The sequence below is a fragment of the Centropristis striata genome, chromosome 11 (assembly GCF_030273125.1).
Source record: "Centropristis striata isolate RG_2023a ecotype Rhode Island chromosome 11, C.striata_1.0, whole genome shotgun sequence".
In the NCBI taxonomy this organism is placed as follows: Eukaryota; Metazoa; Chordata; class Actinopteri; order Perciformes; family Serranidae; genus Centropristis; species Centropristis striata.
This window is the reverse complement of record NC_081527.1, coordinates 26,761,973-26,783,959: the sequence shown is the minus strand read 5'-3', so window position 1 is coordinate 26,783,959 and position 21,987 is coordinate 26,761,973. Positions and strand designations below refer to the sequence as shown.

General features: G+C 38.8%; 1 protein-coding gene across 2 annotated transcripts in view; it reads right to left on the bottom strand.

The window, feature by feature from the left end:
* Positions 1-5,715: 5,715 nt before the first annotated feature.
* Positions 5,716-21,987, bottom strand: part of adcy8 (adenylate cyclase 8 (brain)) — a 163,489-nt gene continuing 147,217 nt past the window's right edge. For both annotated transcript variants that reach the window (XM_059343945.1, XM_059343944.1), the window contains 4 exons: positions 17,985-18,131; positions 15,570-15,662; positions 10,226-10,340; positions 5,716-7,969 (listed from right to left, as the gene is read on the bottom strand). In XM_059343945.1, coding sequence (XP_059199928.1) covers positions 7,470-7,969; positions 10,226-10,340; positions 15,570-15,662; positions 17,985-18,131 — 855 coding nt within the window. In that variant the 3' untranslated portion in view covers positions 5,716-7,469. The remainder of the gene's footprint in view (positions 7,970-10,225; positions 10,341-15,569; positions 15,663-17,984; positions 18,132-21,987) is intronic.

The following is a 21,987-nucleotide window of genomic DNA, read 5'->3' as shown; positions in this document are numbered from 1 at the left end:
ATTTGAGCATGTAACTGTGTTTGACTACCATCTCTCTGACCCTGTTATTACATTTGCTGCATCTGTTTGGGTGAAATGTCACACCATCATTCTTATTGGCTCTTGCAGATTTGTGACATTGTGTAATTGCAGCATAGCTCCATCCAAAGAGATCTAATCAGACAAACACCTGTGCAGGGCAGGACATTAAAGGGGACATGTCATAAAAAATACCTTTGCAAAGGTGCAAGACATTTTTTATGCAAACCAATCAAAACAGACTGAGCTTTTTCAGCAGGGGTTCTCAAGAGACAGGGGCTTAAGACAAAGAGTAAATAGAGGTATATTCAAACAGCATGAGAAAAAGAAAGTGTTTCTTCACATTAACCCAGAAAAACCCAGACCTATTCTTCCTTGAAGGAAAATTATGGAGGATATACCACAGACAAAGTGGACCACATAGAACACATTTATGATGTTTTTATTTTTATTTTAAAAATACTACCTCTAAATATCAAAGATCTGTTATGTGACATATATGTTATATTGGGAGTTTATGAAATTTATGTTTATGACATTTCTTATTTTAAAATAAATCTCCACAACATATATCAAGATTGTGACAGGATAGGATATATTTTTTGTTTATATTTGGTCAAATGTACTTTAAATTGAACAGCAGAGTATATATTAATTTAAAATAATTTAAACAGTGAAAATAATTGAGTGGCCTATTACCATTTTGTTATTGTGACAAATACGTCACATCAGGTTTTCGAATTTAGGTTTAAAGGCCAATGTGACGTATACAATGTTTTTTGTTACTTGTTTTATATTAATTTGTTCAGGAAATATGGTCAAAACAGGTTAAATGCAAAACAGGACATTAACAGATTAGAATTGTTAAATGGGTTTAAACTTAGCCTAGTAACAAAAAATAAGCTTTTCGAAATTAGCTACTTTTTTACATTTCTGTTTCCAGTCACAGTGACACAGTCTTGCTGAGGGACTTAATGAGTTAAGGTGAAGCATTAAGCTGTATACTGGAGATTATAGAAGATGTAAAGTGTTTGTTACAAGCGTGTCACCATGGGTTCTTATGGGTTAAAGCATGTAAACATGTTCTAGTACCCTGAAATGGTCATTATATCCCATCTAAAGTACAATTTTGGTATATTATATCAACCCTGTGTAATTATTGTGCAGGTTAAATCATATTTATCTGGAAAGATGTGTTCCTGAGTGTTTATACACACTTTCTGGATGTGATAGGGAATTTTGTGAACACAGCCTCCATCTTTCATTCCTTCAACCATCTTTTTAAAAAGATTGGCGTTGCAAAATTTGTGCACGTCCAAAAAAGTAGGCGAGTTTCTCCTTCCAACAAGAAATGTGGGTTTTTCTTTTGGCCATGCAGCCATGCAAACTGTTGGCTGGTTTGTGCACATTGAACATCAGAATAATAAACAGGCACGAGGCCGAGTGTCACAAACTGAGCTGCAGATTCTGAATGTGCTTTATGCTCCTAAAAGCCAAATAATATCAGCATATCTCACATGTCTGAAACAGAGAATGCTATATCCTGTAAAAAGCCTAATTCGGAATATTGAAATGGAATACATGAGGCATATTGAATTCAGAATACTGTCATCATATTCTGAATAATAGTGCATTAACAGTTAACGTGGTAAGTCCATCTCCGCTGCAGGTGACATCCAAAAAACTTCATCTGCTAAAAGACACAAACATGCACTCACTGTCACAGTCACACACACACACACACACACACACACACACACAAACTGCACTTGCAACATGCCAGTGGTCGCCATGGCAACTCCATTCTCCACATCTCTGCCTCTCCCGTTGTTTCATCCTCCTCCTCCTCCTCCTCCTCCTCCTCTTCTTCCTCCTTCACGTTCTAACAGAAAATCCATACAAAGGAGGGAAACGAGAGAAACACACAGCGTCTGTGTTTGTCACACCGAGTCGCTCGCTTTGATTTACTGATTTATTCATCAGTGATGTCTCTGTTCGGGAGCAGACGGGCGAGTGGGAGGAAATGTAAAGCTGCAATATGCAACCTTTAAACGACAATAAATCAGATGGATGAGATATTTTTAGTCTGTGTAAGAATTTTTTTCAGCTTCATGAGCAGAGCACGAGCTGCCTGGACACCACCTGCTGCATGCAGAATGAAATCCAAGTGGTGGTGATCCAAGTGAAGACTTGAGGATCTGAAAGCCCAATGTAGTGACGTTTATGGTGGAAGGTAAACATGTCGAGGTTGAAGTGGTTTGACACAACAACAACACCTCTTACAGCCCCTGTGTTTTGTTGTGGCTGATGCCACATTCATGAAGAAACACTGTTTAAAACAATATTATATTGCAGAAATACACACAAGAAATCTGATCACACAAAGATAAAAACATGTTTGTGGGGTTTATTCTGTGTTTCCTGTCTGAAGGCGTAAGGTCAACACAGTTTAATTAAGCAAAAGATTTATTGAGAAAACTCATTTTTGAGATGAATAATTTAATGCATGAGTGCATCCTCCATAAATCCAAATTGGTCATAAATACTCTTGAGTCGCGTGATTTGAAGAATTTTGATGCTGCTGCTATATTTTATCTTCACTTGATTTTATTGTTATGCTTGTATTTATTGCATCTCTGCACTTTGTATCTTGTTTTTTCAAAATTATTTTGATTGGATTTTCCTTGGATGCATAATTATATCAGCTGTCATTTTATCCAATACATCCATAGACTAGGCAAGTACAAAATAAATATAAACACCAAAATTGTATAGTCAAAATATACAAAAACAAAGCAAATAGAAAATAAACAAATAAATGAATGAAGATAACCATATATGAGAAAATTTAAAAAATGATCTGCACTTTGTATCTTGCCTGTTTTCTAGATCTTAACGTAAGCAGCTTTAAGTCTTATTAGAATAAAAACCTAATGGTGTCAAATGTTGCTTGCACAATTTAAATGATCTTTAAAGTGAAGTAATCAGTCAGGAATTGATATTTCGGTAACATTTTACAATAACCATCATTTATAAATGGTAAACAGATAGTTTATTAATGTTTAATCATCATTTATAAACCATATATAGGCCATTTAGAATGGTAAATACATCATTTATTAATGGTTAACTAACTACATCATTTATAAATGACAAATATATGTTTTATTAATGTAAGTTTATAGTTTCTTTATCATTAACAAACAATTCAATTATAATTAATAGTTTATCAATAGTTTTAGTTGCACTCATTTTAACATTTTTAACACCATATTAGGTATGTTAATGATTTTGAAATTATTCATATACCTTTAAGAAATTGGTTGAAAACATTTAAAGATTAAATTTGTATAGCACTTTGTAAATGGTTAATTACTGGTCTATAAACTATCTATAAACATCACTGAGTTGGTTATTGCAATGTATTACTGATATTTCCATCATGTACTGTGTACTCCAAGTCTTTGAAAACCTGAAAGACTCTGAATGTTGTGTAGTAAGTCCCCAGCTTTAATGAAGCCTGTTGGCCCCCAACAGGTGAGGCTTTGCCATCAATAAGGTGGGAGGGGCCAACCAATCAGGGAGGACCTGAAAGAAGCTATGGCCTAACTTTTAGTAGAAAATCTTTTCCTTCACAGAACTCAGACTAAAACTGATTTTTTACATATTCTTGATCAATATGAGTGTAGTTAATGTGACATGTTACACATAGTCTCCTGACAGAACACTATTGTCTTGTATCACTTTTGTCAGAAACACATTTGTGTCAGGTATCCAGTGGTTCAGTTCTTGACATTATATGAACAGTGAAGAGGTCAGAGGTCAGAGCTCTATTACTTCTGATGGGATTTAATATTCCAGCAGCCACAGTTTCACCTAAATTCTTGAGCTTTTGTGGCAGAAACCTTCCTCGGTGTCTGTGTGCAGCAGTCCCACTGAGCTGCTTCTGACATCTTGTGGCCGTTTGTGCACGCTGCAGGAGGTTTGAGACATTACATGACATTACATGTCATTTAGCTGACGCTTTTGTCTAAAGAGACTTACAATAAGTGCATTCAACCTGAAGGTACTAGACTTAGACCACAGGAATCAAGTAAGTACATATCTTTAAGAGCCAACTTTAATCGCTACAGGAGTGCTATGAAGAATAGAAGAGAAAAGAAGAAGAGCATTTTTTAAAATATATATATATATATCTCCTCTACTGATATGTTCCTCTCTACACTTCTTTATGTATGGACACTAGAAAACGTTGCCAATCATTACATAGTCATTACTACCAAACTAAACAATTTCCTGTCTCTTCTTTAAGCATTTACTGCAAGTCTTTAGATGCACATTTGCATTTGAAACAAGGAGCAGTTTCTTTTTTTTCATTACTTTTATCCCTTTTGTTGTATTTGCATGTATGGTCCATATATTTGTTGCAATGGTGCCACACTTATCCATCAGCCAAGTTAATAGAAAACAGCTTCTCTCACCAGCTTGATGCTGTTGGTCTGACAGCCTTGTTAGTTTTTCAGATGACCTGTCTGAAATTTTAAAGAACTGCTGCGTTAAACCTCACTGAAGAAACATCTGATAGCTTCTTGCTCTTCGCTTACTCGCCAGAAATCCACTTCACTAACATCCATCCCATCATGATTTCCTGTTTAATAGGTGAATGGCTCCAAAAACAGAACATTAAATGGTTCGAGAACTCAATAAAACATTTTTTTGTTGCTTAAAAATGTTCCACAGACAACTTTATTTGAGGCAGAAACTGTTGTATTAGTCAGTGGTTTCATATATTAACATTTGTTAAATCATGTTGGCAGAGAGAAGACTCATCCAACTTTTTTTAAACATCATTTACTTCTGTGGAGCATGTGAATTTGAGTAATATTTTGTGTTAGAAAGAGTGAGAGCAGCAGCTGAGTAGATGATCAGGTCTCACACTGATGATCAAGCAGCAGCCAGTCAGTCAGAGTCCAGATGGTTTGGGACCATGCAGCAGGTGTCTGCTTTCATTCCCCACTCCTCGTCTTCACGCTCGTCTCACAATTTGATTAATCAAAACCTTTTCCAGACAAAGACAGAGTTCTTTTTCAGGAGTGGAATAAAAACAGCTGCTTTTGTCTGTAGCTGATCTTTTCTATTATAAGCATTATAAGGCCATCTTTTGATCTTTTTCACTTTTCAATGAAGGAAGAGTCATGAAGATGATCTGGTTGTCCTGAACTGTTTAGCAACCTGAATGTAATCTCGTCTCATGTCGTTTCAGCAGCAGATATTTGGCTCATCAACTCTAGGTACTGAAATAAGCAGCTGAATTAGTACTATTAATTTAAATGATTAAATCAGCTCCACTTTATTCTAAGTGTTGATTGCAATAACATCACACACCAGGAGATAATCGTTTTTTATTCTAATATATGAATTTTTGTGTCTGAGTTTCCGATTATATTTAATTGTGCTGTGCATTTATTTACAATTTTGTAAATTGTTTTGGAAGATCCTATATAAATATAAGTTTATGTCTGAAAAGATCTTTATTAAGTTGTCTGATTGCACATAACAGAAATGCAACCTGCAACCTGTTAACATTTTAATATCTTCCAATATAAATTATATATATCATATAATTAAAGTTATACCTCACATGTTCACATATATCTAAACAACAAAAATGAAGGCAAGCGGACACGTGACTTATATAAAAAATTAGACCCCTTTATTGTGTTCTCATATATAAAAGAAATACAAAAAAGAAACATCGACTCCGGGCGAGGGTCAGAGCAGGGCGGGGTGTCTGGGTTTGGGCGGGGCCGGGTCGACATAAAAAGGGGAAATGACAGGAGGAACGTCAGACAGTCTGGGGGGGAATCATTCGAACGGACATCGAACAGACGAGGGGGAGGACACAGAACGCAGCGGTCCTGTCCGGTCCCTCCCTCCATACCCCACCACCTCCTCCTCCTCCTCCTCTTCATCCTCCTTTTCATCCTCCTGCAGGAACAAAGTGGAGCTTCAGTTCTACAGATATTCATCAAAAGCAGAGCAGCTTCAGGAGGGGAAACAATCTCATTGGTTGAGGTAAACCTGAGTGGGAGGAGCCAGAGAAACCTTTTTGGGCTAACTGGCTAAACTTGAAACGAAGCAACTTTGGTGAAACTTTTTAAGTGACTTCTTTCATTCTTAGGTGACATTCATGATGTTGGAAGGTCAGCAGGTTTGTTACCTTTCAATGGCAAAGTCTGAACCAGCTCAGTTAACCTGCTAATTAGCCTGCAGATTATCTGGAATGAGTACGCAGCATCTTTTTCCTGCACCTGGTTGTAGGATGAACACAGACTCTTCTAGTAAACAAGTTTCTGTTTACATTCAGCTATAACAGTGTTGATCCTCCAGATCTAACAAAGTCCTTCCTCACAAGACATTCAGAAAGCTACTTTCTTATATTAGCTGGCAGTCTTTCTCTTCCTCGTCTTTTTGGTGCATTGTTGTTGGGGTTTTTTTTGGTGTTAACCTGTAGATCAGTGGAACACTTTTGCAAACTGCTTTTGTAAAATGGCACCACCTTGGGATCTTTGGAGTTGTCCCAACCGATAACACCTTTCTCTGCGTCGACCAGCAGCAATTTGCTAATTTAAAATGACTATTTTCTGAACATAAACGGACTTAACCACTTTACCAATTTTTAATCTTTAGCAGCCAAAAGACAAGCAGGTAACTGAGTCCCAGTCCAACTGTCTGGGAGAGTTCAGCTTGGACAAACTCTCAGGACTTGAACAGGTCACACCATGATGTTGTGTGCATCATCATAAACACGTGCAGCAACATCCACAAGTCTTTACATCGAGTTTAGCTGTGTGCCTGCCGAACATCTGATATAACCCACCAGTCCTTACTGATACAGTGACATGTGTCATCTCTGTGTTGTGAGTGTAGTCCAGGAGTCAGGAACTTAAATTAGCAGAAAAAAGAGATTTAAACACTCTCTCATAAGCTAAAACAATAAAACGTATGTGTGGTTACATGTGTCTCCTTCATGAGTTGTTTTTCCTTTTTCTTATTGTTGGTTATTTATCATAATCCCTAACACAACAAGTACACATATCCTTATTGAAACGTTAGAGTCAGATGCATCCAGCTCATCCACACATTTTGCCATTTCTGGTTCTGGTTCAGGAACATGATTATTAACCCTGACTACAAAGCTCTGATGGATCAGCTTTTGTTCCAAACAGGGAAACAGCCATCAATAAACATCAGACCTGCATGAGTTACTGTAAAACACCAGAGATAAGTTTCAGTACTCGGATACTAAAGTTGCTTTGATGACCCGTGTTGTTTTTACTCTCAGTAATCTTTCCCCCACTGCAGTTTAACTAACCAGCAGGATGGTTTGTGCCTGCAGAGCGGCTCTGCCTCTGAGAAATGTGCATGGAACTGAAACTCCAGTCTTGTCTTCAGGACAGCTCAGTCTTATCCGCCGCCTCGGTGTGATGCCCCCCTCCCACCTCGGAGCTCCCGGGCGCTAACAACGTCCTGCGGTTGTAGTGGTGGTGGCCCTTCATGATGCCAGAGTTGTTGTTCTCGTTGAGGATCTGCTTCTGCTTCTGCCTGTTGAGCGACTGCACCAGGCCCAGCACCACGGCAGCCAGAGAGTACTGGCCCTGGATCTTGCGCGGCTGCATGATGAGCGGGTTGGGCTGCACGCGGCCCAGCAGGAAGTGCGTTCTGATCTTGCCCTCCTGCTCGCTGATGCCCTTCACGTAGATCTCTCCCCGGTACTCGAAGGCGAAGCCGCGCTCCTTTAGGATCAGGTATGTGTCCTCGGGGACCTGGATCTTGCCGCTGACCCCCGTGCTGTCCATCCGGCTGGCCAGGTTCACCGTCTTCCCCCAGATGTCGTACTGAGGCTTCTTGGCTCCGATCACACCTGCCACCACTGAGCCGTGGGCCATACCTACCACACACACACACACACACACACACACAAGTTACACACTTGTTGGGTTTACAGTTTTTCTCAATTACTAAAACACTAATTATTCCTGTTGTGTGAATCAATTGCTCAGTTGTCTAAACTAAACGCAGATCTCAGTCATTGCTTTTGCAAAACTCTAAACACAATTCTCATGCAATAAGACACAGTTGTCACTGTGATGCACTTGTGATACATAATGGTAACAACGGGTGACAAAACATGAACACAAATGAAACACAACGGTCATCCATTGACCACAACGATTCTAAATTGATCACACTTGTTTCTCTTCATGTCAACACCAGGGTAAATCTTCTTGAAGCCATGGAGCTAGCTTGTGATGACATCAGAGAGGAGATGTGTCAGGGCTGGGTACGACACACTAGGGGTTTTTACCCCCGTTGCCTGCAGGGCAAATATTGCATGTGGTGCTGTGGCCTGACCCAGCCTAAAGACAAGACGACGCTCAGTGAAGCTCAGTGACCAACTGTGTAAAAGTGGTTTGAGTTTTTGAAAAAGGCTGTACACTTTCATTTGTATTTGTCAATTTCAGGATGATTTTTTGCACAGTACCTATGTTTCAATGCAAAGTAAATGCTGAATCCACTGAGTTGTGCAATCTTTTTTTTTTTTTTTTTTACCTTTGAGATGCAAAATGCATGTGCTATACTTAAATGTGACCAATAAACATTTCTCCATGATCTACATGCCTTGAACACTTTGTTTTCAATGTTTTGGTGTAGTGTATAATGACTCCTCAGCAGTTTTTCTATTTTGACCAATTAGTTCAAGATGTGACAACATTGTTTAGTTTTGAGAAGAGGTCAAACTATTTTGAGGCGATAGGATGGTTTTGCTAAAAGAATCAGATGTTTTGTGAATGTAGTGTGAGAAAAGAGTTTTGTGTTTAGAATTCTGAGAAAAGGACAGGAGGATTCAAAAAATGTGTTTTAGCAGTTGAGAAAAACTGTAATAATCCATTTCAAGCTGATTTTCAGTTTCTACACATCAAGCATCTGTTCAGTTTAGAGATTACAGTGTGATGAACTTAATGTCTTATCAGCTTTCTCATATTTGAATCTAATGATCATTAAACAATATATACATCTATATCTTTTTCTTCTACAATGTTATTTTTTATTATGATTTTTTGTTTTGTTTTAAATAGATGTAATTTTTAGATTTCTGTTATTTCCAGACATTTAAAATATTTGTATGTTAATGGATAATATGTTTTTTATTTTTTTAAAGGAGAGGAGAGGTTTTCAGATAAGTCCGTAGTGGGTTTCAATCTCACCTGCACATGTATATTATCTTATTTTAAATGTGCAAATAAAGACCATAGAGATCATGATCCTTCAGTGGAATACAGTTTTTCTCAATTGCTAAAACACAATTTCTGAAACATTGCTCCATTTTCTGAAAACATTAAACATTAAACACAAAACACGTTGCTCAAAACATATAGTTGTCAGGGAGTACATTTTTAATGTCAAAACAAATTTCATATTTTCCATCATTGTATTTTGATGAATGAAAACGTGTTCTATCATAGTAGCTCAACATTGATCAGAAATTATACTCTGCTTTGCTCTTTGTTCTTCCTCCTCCTTGTACCCCTATTTTAACAGTTCTGTACCCTCACAAACTTTTCCTTTGTCCCTGTGATACTGTAATTCTTGTTCTTTGATGTGAACCTGCAACCAGTCAAAATCTATTGAGCAGTCGGTACTGTAAACAAATGGAAAGCACAATGTTCAGGGCCAGACAATTTGTTTTACAGTTTACAGCCTACAACCGTCCTCATCCTCTCACATTGTTTCATCCATCCATTGATAGACTTTCTTAGTCCCACCTTCAACAACCTGTTTGCTCTCTGAACTGGCTAATATTAGTTGTGTTACATGATTTGAAACAAGTGAAATCAATTTTGATTTGTTGTGTTTAATCAATGACATGGGATCTCTATTTATATTAGATTGTTGCCACCTGTGTTCACCAGTATGGATGACATGTGCATTAGAGTGCAGAATGTGTTTTTCAGAACGAGAATGACGAAAACTTTGTTCAGCAAATGGGTTTTAGTGATTTAGCAATTGAGAAAAACTGTAAAAAAAAAAAAATACTGTCATGACTAGAAACTAAATGTGACGAGATGATGTGGGAAACAGTTACTCTGTATGGAAATATTAAAGAGGAAACAAAAGAGAGAAAATTATTAAATAAATCTCTCACCGATCCTCAGCTCAAAGTTGTTGAACGAGTGCTTGTTGATCTCCTGGATACTCTCGTTGAGGGCGATGGCGAAGTCGGCCAGCGCACACAGGTGACCCCATTTATCTTCACATTGCTGCAGGAGGAGAGGAGAGGAGAGGAGAGGAGAGGAGAGGAGAGGAGAGGAGAGGAGAGGAGGAGGAAAGGAGAGGAGACCTCTGACCTTTAACAAACCCTTTATTGGTCCAATTTTATAATCACAAAAACAAATGCAAGGAAATTAGACATACGCCCTTATCACGCAACAAAAAAAAACAACCAAAGAAAATAAATAAAATAAAATATATACATATATATATCCATACACACACACACACACATATACATATATCACACAGACATATATATATACTAGATATATACATATACATACACATATCACACATACATGCATATATACATACATACATACACCACATACACCACATATACATACATATATATCATACATATATATACACACAGACACTTACATACATATTCACACATACATACCCATACTTTTTTTTTTTTTTAGAAACTGAGGATGAGTGATTCCAGCGAAATACTGCACAAAACACCCCCAATACCCCAAATAGAAATAAATTCTTCTACTTCTGACACCGTTTTATAATACACAAACTCTATTTTAATACGTGCAGCCACTAAACCCTTTAGCACAGGGGTGTCAAACTCAAATACACAGGGGGGCCAAAATTTAAAACTTGAATAAAATTGCGGGCCAACATTGATCAAACAAACCTTTTACCGGTGGGTCAGCTTTTGTAGTACAATAATAAAATAATAATTTGGTATTGCCTCGCGGGCCAAATAAAATTACACTGCCGGCCAAATTTGGCCTGCGGGCCAGAGTTTGACACCCCTGCTTTAGCATTTGCTCAATGTTGGTTGATCCTGTTCCCTTTTTTTTATTCCTCCTTGTGAGCCAAATGCTCATCTTAGCCTGGCCCAGCAAGAAGTTAATCAAACAGACGTACCTGCGCTGTGCAACAGAGTATCTGGGACCAAACACAAACAATTAGTCATCCAGGGTCTGTCCCAAACCAGAGATCCACTGCTGCAACAAGGTAAAAACAGGAACCAACCTGGGACATCTTAACCAAAGATTGCAGAGGGTTTCCTCAGCCTGGCAAAAACAACAACGACTTTCAGCGCCTGGGTCAAAATGTGCTACATGTCTGCCAACACACCGGCCCACCTCGACTCCTGGACACTGACCAGCGGTGCTCTGTTCACCACCTTTACAGCCACACAGTACATGCTCTTTTTGGAGACTTCTGAGAACGTGGGTAGCTGAGGTGTTCTGAAAGTCAGCAGAGCTCCGTCTCCTTCCTCCTACTCCTCCACTGCAGCCCTGATGGACAGAGACAGGAACTCGGATTGTTTTACTGATGGACTCTCACCAGCCTCCATTCCCAGCGCCAGCCTAAGGAGACTGGGGAGTCCACTCTTTATCTCCTCCAACAGTTTCTCCAACAGGCGCAGTGACTTGATGCCAGTCTCCTGGCTGAGTCTGGCAGCAGTCTTCTACTGCCCTGCCGTCCTCAGTCCTGACAGCATTGTCAGGCCAGCTGTTATGAGGACTCTCTGTATGCTTGCCGAGTTCAGCAACCTGCTCTTCACCGACGGGTTGTGAAACAGAGGTTCCTTCCCAATCTCGCCACAGAACTGAGAACAGTCCCTCTTAGCAATGAAGACAGTCTTCCAGGCATGCAGAACCGACTGGTAGAACCGTGATGTTTCTGATGTTTTTATGCCATTCAGACTCAATAAAAACAGTTGTTTGTCATACTTTAGGTTCTTCACTCTATGAAGTAGGACAGATGCTGATATAGTCCATAGCTGCTGTTTATTATAGAGCAGGCGCTGTGCAGTTTGCAGCCGAAAGGCTGTTATTCGGCTGCAGAGGTCAATCAGTCCCTGACCTCCCTCCAACACAGGTAAAAACAGAACAGCTGCTTTGGTCCAATGGAACCCCCCCCCCCCCCCCCCCAAAAGAAATTAACCAGAATCTTCTAGATTTCCTTTATAAGGGTGTCTGGAGGTTCCAGTGCAGTGAGTCGGTGCCAGAGCGTCCAGGCTGCCAGGTTGTTCACAACCAAAGCCCTCCCCCTGTAGGACAACTGGGGCAGGACCCACTTCCATCTAGACAACCGGGCACTGATTTTTTCTAACAAGCCATCCCAGTTTTTCTTCTGAAAGTCGTTGTTGCCAAGAAAGACACCTAGGACCCTCATGCCCTCCCTGTTCCACTGCAGCCCAGCTGGTAAGGTTGGCCTTTCAGGCACACAATAGGTCTGGTCAAAATGTACGATATTGTCCATGCAATGTTTAAGTCTATTGGCAAGACACTTGGCGATAATTTTGTAATCCGTACAAAGTAAAGACACGGGCCTCCAGTTCTGAAGAAGTCCCAGGTCACCTTTCTTTGGGAGCAATGTTAGAACTGCTCTTGTGCAGCTCAACGGTAAAGTCCCAGAGTCCAGGCAGTCTTTAAAAACCTCAAAAAAAGAGTCCTTCCCCAGCAGAGTCCAGAAACCTTTAAAAAACTCTGGTGGCAGTCCATCCACCCCAGACGCCCGACCACAGCTGAGCTGCTGTACAGCTGCAGACATCTCTTCGAAGGAGACGGTGGACCCCAGGTAGGCTGACTGGCCTTCATCCAACTGAGGCAGACCCTCCAGTAACTCCGCCACACTATCAGGATCACACTGGAAAAGATTTTCATAGAAGGCTATGGCAACCTTCCTAATTTCCAATGGCTCAGATGTGACTTGTCCATTCGGAAGTTTGAGGTGCATCAGTTGATTGTTCTCCCTGATTTTTCTCTCCAGATTGAAAAAAAACCCTGAGTTGGAGCATCTATTTCTTTAATGGTTGCTATTCTTGCTTTGACTATAGCACCTTTTGCTTTTTCATTTAAAAACTTACCTAATACTTTCCTACTACTCTCCCAATTCCTGTTACTGCTATAAGTTCCATTAATGATGTTGTTTTCTAAGATTTCAATGTCTTTTTCTAGCTGTTCAAAATGCTGTTTTTGACAATTTTTTATTTGTGTTGTGTATTGCTGACAAAATATTCTTATTTGTACCTTCCCCAACTCCCACCACTGAACTAGACTGATGAACCTTCTCCAGTCTCCACCGGCTCCAGAACTCACAGAAGGCCTGGCAGAAGGCCTTGTCATCTGTGTATTAAAATGCCAGTAGGGACAATGTCTGAGGTGTGTTTTTAAGGAGAAGTCTATTGTGGCTAGATGGTGGTCTGAAAAGCCAACAAGTGATATTGTTGCTTTCATAAGTCTGTTATTGTATGTTTGGATGATGTAGATCCTGTCTAGTCTGGCTGCCCTCACACTGCCTTCAGAAACCCATATTTAAAATACCTACCCTAAGACTCTCTATGGAAGACAGAAAAAATAAGGAAAAGACAGTAAAAGAAACCCAAGAGAGGACAATCACCTTCAGTGCTTCACCCATTTGTTACGCTTTATGCATTTAGAGGAGCTTTTCCTCGTTTTTCTCTTAGTTTGGTCATAATCTTCTTTAACGAAACCTTTTTTGTTTACTCAGTTGTTCATAACTTGCAGTTTTCCTTACCTTAAAAACTGAGTTAATGAATTTGTCGGTGTCAGGGAAGAAATCAGATATTTCCACATACTGCCTGCCCTTTGTTTCATCAAGGAAATAATTGATCTCTTGCAAGGAGTATGGCTGCTGCAACGCGACGCGAATGTCGCGGCGCGAATGAAACGACGCGAATTCGCGTCACACGGTTAGCCGCACCGCCAGCGGTACCTGCGCTAGCCTGCTCACCTGTAGCTGTGCCGCTGCTCTCCCTATGCGGGCAGGATGATCGTTTGTGGCCGACATCACCACACTCAAAACATTTCATGTTACCTGAGCTAGCATACACAGTATAGAAACCACTTTCGAACTTAACTTTGAAAGAAACTTCCAACATTTGTGCAGGGTCGTTCAGAAACATGAACGCTTGTCTCCGCAGAGACTGAACGTGCTGCAGTTTAGCGTCTTTGCAGCCCAGACGAACAGTTTTCAATCCGCTAACAAACTTTACGAACCGACTCAGTTCTCTCTCCAGAAGTTCATGAGGGATAAACGGGGGGACACCCGACACAGTGACACGAGTCGACGGTACAAATAATGGCGAGACACCAACAAGGGGAGGAGAGGAGAGGAGAGGAGAGGAAAATGTGATCAGCAGATCTTCAGGTCTGGCTGAAGGACTGTGAGCCTCACAAGAAGTTTGACACTTAGGATAAAGTGTGTCAACGTGTTAGAGAAAAGTGAGGTTTTTTCTTTTTAACTTCTGCTGTTATTAGTCAGGATGCTCTGATTTACTGAGTGCTTTCAGTTATTTAAATTGTGACATTTAGTGTGTTTGACTAAATTATACTTTCTCCTAAATTGCACTAAAAGAATTTCTCATACAGCTGCTCTGTGGCAACACAAAATGAACCAACGATGCATTCGAGAGTTTTGGATTATTTGTTGTTTTTACTCAAAATGCATCTCTCCACAAACTCAGCAGTAAGTCTGATTCTCATTGTGTAGAGAAAAGTTAAAGCAGCCAGGAATCCAAAATACAAGTAAAAATACATTAATCTTGAATCATCTTCAGCCATAATCATTCAAAACATTATTACCAGCTCAAGGTTGCAAAAACAAACATTATTCTAGTGTTTATACACATAAATGCAGCAGAATACTGTCTATAAACTACACAAAAATCAATTTTATAAAAGTTCCATATCAGCTCGTATCTTGCATGATGTAAACATAAAGTTATGCTTTATTTAAGTTATAAATTAATCATCTGTGTTTTCACTGACTGATTCTCCTTCATGTTTCTAACAGCAGGAGAAACTGTTGACGGTGAAGAGAATAAAAAAAAATAAAAAATAAAATCTGCTTCTCAGTAACCCAACCAATGTTTAATGTCCTAGTAAATGTTTCCAGTGTGACAGTCTGTCTGTGAGTGATGGATAAACCTGACATGATTAACATACTGCAGCTAAATAATGGGACTTAGTGGGTTTATATAAATGTGTAGTTTGTGATTCAGATAGCGAGGCTTCATTATCACAAATGAGGTAAATATGTAAATAATATTACTTTTATTTCAGTAATCAGCAGATGAAATACTGATGAAATGTTGGGCTTTAAGCTGAGATATTTGAGCACCTGAATGACCAAAGACTGTTTGTGTGTGTTTAACCTGCAGACTGCACCAGAGGAGGAGCTTCAAATGACACAGTGACATGGAAGCTGGAGGATCTCACCTGTTTCTCAGGAGACAGACCAGATACGGCCATGTAGGTGCTGCCGATCGTCTTGATCTTCTCGATGTCCTGGAAACGATCCTCACCGAGCAGCTGTGACCATCAACACAGAGAGAGATGTTTAATTTTTTGCTCTCAACAACATCAAAACATTTCTACTGGGGTGCCTCAAGGATCAGTGCTAGGCCCCCTTCTCTTCTCAATTCACACCACTTCACTTGGCACAATCATCTGCAATCATGGCTTCTCATACCATTATTACGCCGACAATACCCAGCTGTTCTTTTCCTTCCCTCCAAACGACCCCACGGTCTCGGCTTGTATCTCAGTTTGTCTTGTGGACATCTCCACATGGATGACAGAACACCACCTTCAGCTCAACCTCTTAAAGACGGAACTCTTTGTCATCCCAGCCCGTCCCACCTTATATCAGCTTGCTACTGGCAGGTCTTCCTGCTGCACCACCAGATGACCCAGAACGCGGCTGCACGTCTGGTCTTCAACCAGCCCAAGAGAGCACATGTCACTCCGCTCCTCATCTCTCTGCACTGGCTCCCGGTCACAGCCTGCATCAAATTCAAAGCCTTGTCTCTTGTCTCTTGTCTCTTGTCTCACAGCCCCTTCTTATCTAAACTCCTTTGTTCAGGTCCACAAACCCTCCCGTCCACTACGCTCCTCCAGTGAAAGATATTTTTGGGGCCTCAAGTCTGGGATCAGCAACAAAGTGTCAATGTGGCTGTTAACAGAGCCAGATCAGTGACCTGCACCATGGCAGAACGGTCCCTCAACACACACTCTGTCTAAATACCATTAGAGCAGCCAATGCATAATGCGTGCCAGAATCAGTTTATAAGCCACATTTAACTTGTTGTCCCAATTAATGATCACATATGGGATCAAATATGCACTACACCTGACTTATTCTGAAAGGATTTCCCACACTCTTTTTTTTTCTCTGAGGAGAGGGATCTGTGCGTCATGAATCGCTGTGCAGCGTTAACATCTCCATTTTTAACCAAAGGGGAAACAATCAGCAATCGAGACTTTGACATAGTAATTTAGGCAGGTTAACTGTGAAAAATGTGTGCGCTCCATAATCAGAATCACAAGTACTTTATTGATCCCTGGAGGGAAATTCATTATATATGTGAAAATAGTGTAAATAGCAAAATATATCGACTTAAGAAAATATACAATCTTAAAAAAAACATACAGACTTCAACATATTATTATTGCACAAGTACGCAGCAGTACGCAGGTGAAGTCTAAAATATAATAATGGATGAAAAAAATAATCTATCCCCTCATATTTAGAACGGGTTATTGAGGGTGGAAAACGGCATTTTTCCTCCATTGTCCGAGAGCTACAGTTGAAACCAGAAGTTTACATACACTATATAAAAAGACACATATGCTTTTTTTCTCACTGTCTAACATGAAATCAGACAATCATTTTTCCTGTTTTAGGTCCGTTAGGATTACCAAAATTATTTCTATTTGCTAAATGCCAGAATAATGACAGAAGGATTTTTTAAGACAATTTTTTATTACAGTGTTTTGTGTGTTATTGTTTTGTGTATTGTCGTCTGCTGCTGATTACTGTACTGTGTCTTTGTTTTTATATTTTTCTTCCTTTTCTTCATTTTTGAATCTTTTAAATCTACCACATTTTTTTATATTACTGTATTATTTGTTTTCATCTTATTTTCTGTCTTTTTTTCCTGATTTTTATTAGTTATGTATGTTTATGCTCATGAAAAGCAATATGAATTGCCCTTGTGTCTAAAAGGGCCATAAAAATAAACTTGCCTTTTTTTAAATTGCTGAAAGTCCACAACTGTTCTTCCTTTGTGTTATCATGTGGTATTTGTGTGGCTGGCAACTTAAGCATTCAGAACCATCCAGTTAAACCAAGATTTTTAAAAAGTATTAGCTTACATAATTTGACTTGTACTTACATTATTTATCTCTGTATTTCTGCTGCTGTGGCTCTGTCAGGAGGATTTTCTGTTTCAGTTTACTTTAGACTTCTTTTCTTTCATTGGATAATATGTGAGAAATATTTCTGCTAAAGAAAGATGGACATAATGGAAATCCTGAACTGACATGTCCTTCTATTCCTGCAAAGCTTACAGAAGCTGTGTAACTCCTGAGGGAAATCAACAGTGGGAGCTCATACCTGGATTCACTCACTGTTGTACTTTTTTTTTATTGTGTCGTCTCTTCTTTCTGAGAAAAATGCCTGCAGACACATCTCTCCTGTTGTTTCTGCCTTTGCATTAATCACTTCTGAAGTGTTCTGGGGAAGAAGCTGCATGTTTTAATCAGAAAGTGGACTGTGCTGCTGCTGCAGACCGGCCCCTGGATGTTGAAAAGTTGGGCTCAAGTGGAAGTGGGTGCACTTCAGAGTCTCACCTCGTCAAAGTCTGCAATGATTTCGTTTAGGAGCCGAAGGCACTCCACTCCCTGGTTATTCATCTCAGTCTGGGAGTAGAAGTCTGCGAAGCCCGGGATGGATGCAAACATGACGCCCACAGCGTCGTACGACTGCGAGTACAGCTCCTGTAGGGACACAAGTCACACATTATACATACTGTACTGACATACAGACTGTCACATTATTCTGGATGAAGTGATAAATTATTTCACTAGTCATTCACAAGTTTATCATCATAATGAATTAATTTGAAGTGCAAGGTGTCAAATCTAAATGCTGCTGATGCCTATACTGCCCTACAAAGTCTAACTGCAGTAAGTGCATTGGTCAAAATTGAGTTTTAGCTAAAAATGAACTCCTTGGTGTCTGTTTTATCTTGTGATAAAGTTTTAGATTTCAATTTTGCTTTATTTCAGAGAAATGGTTATATAAAAATTGCAGTAACTACAAAATCCAACTCAAAACTAAAGCAGTAATTGTACTTACCACGATCTGCTTTGGATATATATATATATATATATATATATATATATATATATATATATATATATATATATATACTAATTTAAACATGAAAATAATAGAAATTATGAGTTTATTTGAAAGGGAAAGTGTGTTCAAGTAAAAAAGTGAGATAAAAATATATTAAGACCAAAATATAACATTACTTGATAATATCAAGTCTAAAATATGCATATATTTGAATAGAGTTGTTAAACACTTAAATACACTGATAACAAAATCAATTTGAAAATGTTTATTCACTGAAAACAAAATATAAAAGCTGAAAGAAGACAACAACATTGTAGTTACTGCACTCTGTTTCTGCATCACTATTAGAACCTTTTATAGCAATGCCATAACTATGTTTTTGGGGTCAAAGCTCAAATAAATAATCATGATTTCTGAGTATAAAAAGTACATCATCAATACATGTTGAAATAAGTTAGTGTCATGTCACTTATCTACCTATAACACATTTGGCTGGCCAGTTAAAACACGTTAAAAAACTTTATAGCAGTTTTTCTCAGTTTTAACTTTTGCCTAGTTACTACAGTTAGACTTTGTAGGGTTTATTTGTATTAGTGTTTGTGATTAAGAGTCTCTTAGTTGATGTTTTTATGCAATTTGTTTGATTTTAACTTTTGCAAATATATAAAAAACAAAACTCAAACTTGATGTTTAGAAATGCTTTTCAATAAGTTCTGCATGGACACCAGAAACAGGTTTGAAGGTGATACTCAGGTACATGGAGCAACTACAACAGAGTGGATGATACTGCAGGTGCACTACACCGTCTCCAACACCGGGGGGCAGTATTGATACATGACAAGACATCAAACGTGTCCTCACACATTTATGTCACACGGAGTAATTCATCACATCATTATTGGAATATTTAATATGCTGGTAAACATAACGTCCAGCCAGAGTTCAACATTTCACATTAATAATCAAGCAGAAGTCGGTATCTCTCTCTCTCTGTATTCTGCTTCACTTTTTATAATTTAATTACTCTTGTAAAAAATAAGCCTGTGACTTCACTGTGGCATCGTCACTGACATCACTCACACTTTAATGAGCTTGGTCAAATGTCAAAGTGAAAGTTGGTGAAAGTCAAACTCATTTGAATATTTGAATCTGCAAAGAAGCATATTTAAGTTATCAGAGGTTTCCACAGAACATACTGGGGGGTTATTAATATCATATTATACATCTATTTTATTATACATATGTAATGTAAACAATGTATGTTCAGTATCCGTCATGTGAAATTGTTCTTTTTTGTATGATTTTGTACAGTTCAGACTCTCTCCACCTCCCTACGCTGACAAAACAGAGGCAACATGTACAAGAAACAAAGTGAAAGATTTCATTTTCTATAGATATCATGATTATATCATTATTGTGAATCCTTTTGACCAAGATAATGGTGTAATGAGAATCTGATAAGGTGACAGACCTTCTACATGGACAGATAGCTGTGAATGTGAGTAAAACATGACAAAAAGACTGTTAGTATGTTAGGAAATGCGTTGTCTAGAACAGCTCCTCTGCAGGCTGTAACATATGATTCACAGCAGTTTAAACTCAAATCATTCAATGAGTAAAATACCTTTTAGGTTCTAGTTGAGGCTGGAACATGTGTCTCTGGACTGGGATCATGCAGGTTCACATGTTCATGAGGATTTTTAATTTGAACTTGTGCAATTTATTTAACTTTAATGTGTTTTTTTCTTGTCTGTTTTGAACTCGATTCACAAAAGGAGTTGGAACGACTAATCAGCTTGCATGAGCCACAGGCCTGTGAGGCTATGTGGAAATTTCTATGAGACAGTTTGAGGAGATGTTTTTGTGTAGATTTACAGGAGACTTTTTGTAGCTTTATTTTGTAGTGATAAGCTTACTGTAAGGCTTTTGCCTTTTGGACGAAAAAACTAAACTGAATTAAATTCGGGCAAAGAAAGTAGAGTAGAGTTGTACAGGAGTGTTTAACGCTCGTGGCAACAAGTGTAACAGCAAAAGCCTCACTAAAGCTGAATGTTTGACAGTTCACAGGATGTGTGTCCTACAGCAAAGAGAAAAATGAAGATGCTGAATAAATGACACTGAGCTTTCTGTCAGCTGATTAATTGCAAAGATCATCAACACCTCTTCAGGGCTGCAGGAGCCTGTTAATGACCCGGGGCTCTGGTATCTAAATCACGGAACAATAATCAGCCTGATTAATAATGTAACAAGTGATCAGGACCCAACCTATCCTAATGGATGCATTTTTAATCCTGTCCTTTTTAATTAGGAGCAGGCATGGGAGCAGAATGATATCAGCTCTCTCCTCTCCTGACATTCATAATTCATCCCACGCTCCTTTTGTTCAGGAGGCAATGGAAGATCGGACGAGTCGATAGTGACGAAGCCCAACGACACAAACAATACGGCGATTTGACTCTGGCGTGTGATAACCGTCCTCTGTGCCCAGCAGCACAATCACTCATTATCCACGTCTTAAATAAGAAGAATGCAGCAGAACAAACCAGTAGAGAGAGAAAGAATTTCTTTTTCACACAAAACAAGCTAAAATATTTGACTTTTTGTGTGAACTAATATGCAACCCCAGAAATGGATATTTAAACAGATTCTCCCAAAGTCATCTCATCTTTTAGCTCAATTCCTGTCAGCTCATTACAGAGTAACATTGAATTTATCAGCTACCCTTTGATTAGGAAATGTTCATTTTTAAGGTGTAATTAACCCTCTGAACCCCAACAAGCAGTTTCAGGGCATTTTTTTTGCTCTTTCTACATTTTTCTCACTGTGTTCTTGTATTTCACTACTATATGTAAAATCGATATAAATGTACAAGTCCTGCAGCTCTATGGAATCAGTACAATCATGGCTAGAAGTAGGAACAACTTGTCTTTGTGCAGAATAACAAAGTTAGAATGACAGAAATCATAAAAAAGAAGAAAGCAAGCATATATTGTACACATTGAAGTATTGTCATGTTTCCAGTATCTCCTGTCCTCTCCTCTCTGCTCTGTGTAAACACATTTTCAGTGAATATTTGTTCCGCTGAGGAGCAGAATTTCATGTTTTTAACAGGATTTGCTTAGTGCAAATGCTTTATTTTTGGACACGTTTTAAATGGCAGGATGTAGAAAGAAGTGATTCTGACAGAAATATCAACACTGTAAGCTTTGTTTTGGTCACTTTTTACAGTTTCTTTCTATGATAAACTGTGTTTTTTTGGTATTCTTTTAAAGAAAACATACTTTTCAAAGCGAGGTTCAGAGGGTTAATCTATACATCTAATTAAGAGCATCACAGAGTCTAAGTACAGACCCTAAAATTGCTCTGATTCTAAACTCTTGTTCAGTAAAATTTACCCCAAAAGAAGAACAAAATAATACTTCATGGCCAAAGGTAAAGGGACAACCCTTTTTTATTCAGAGGAAGCCTTCTGTCCAGTGAGTCAGTTCA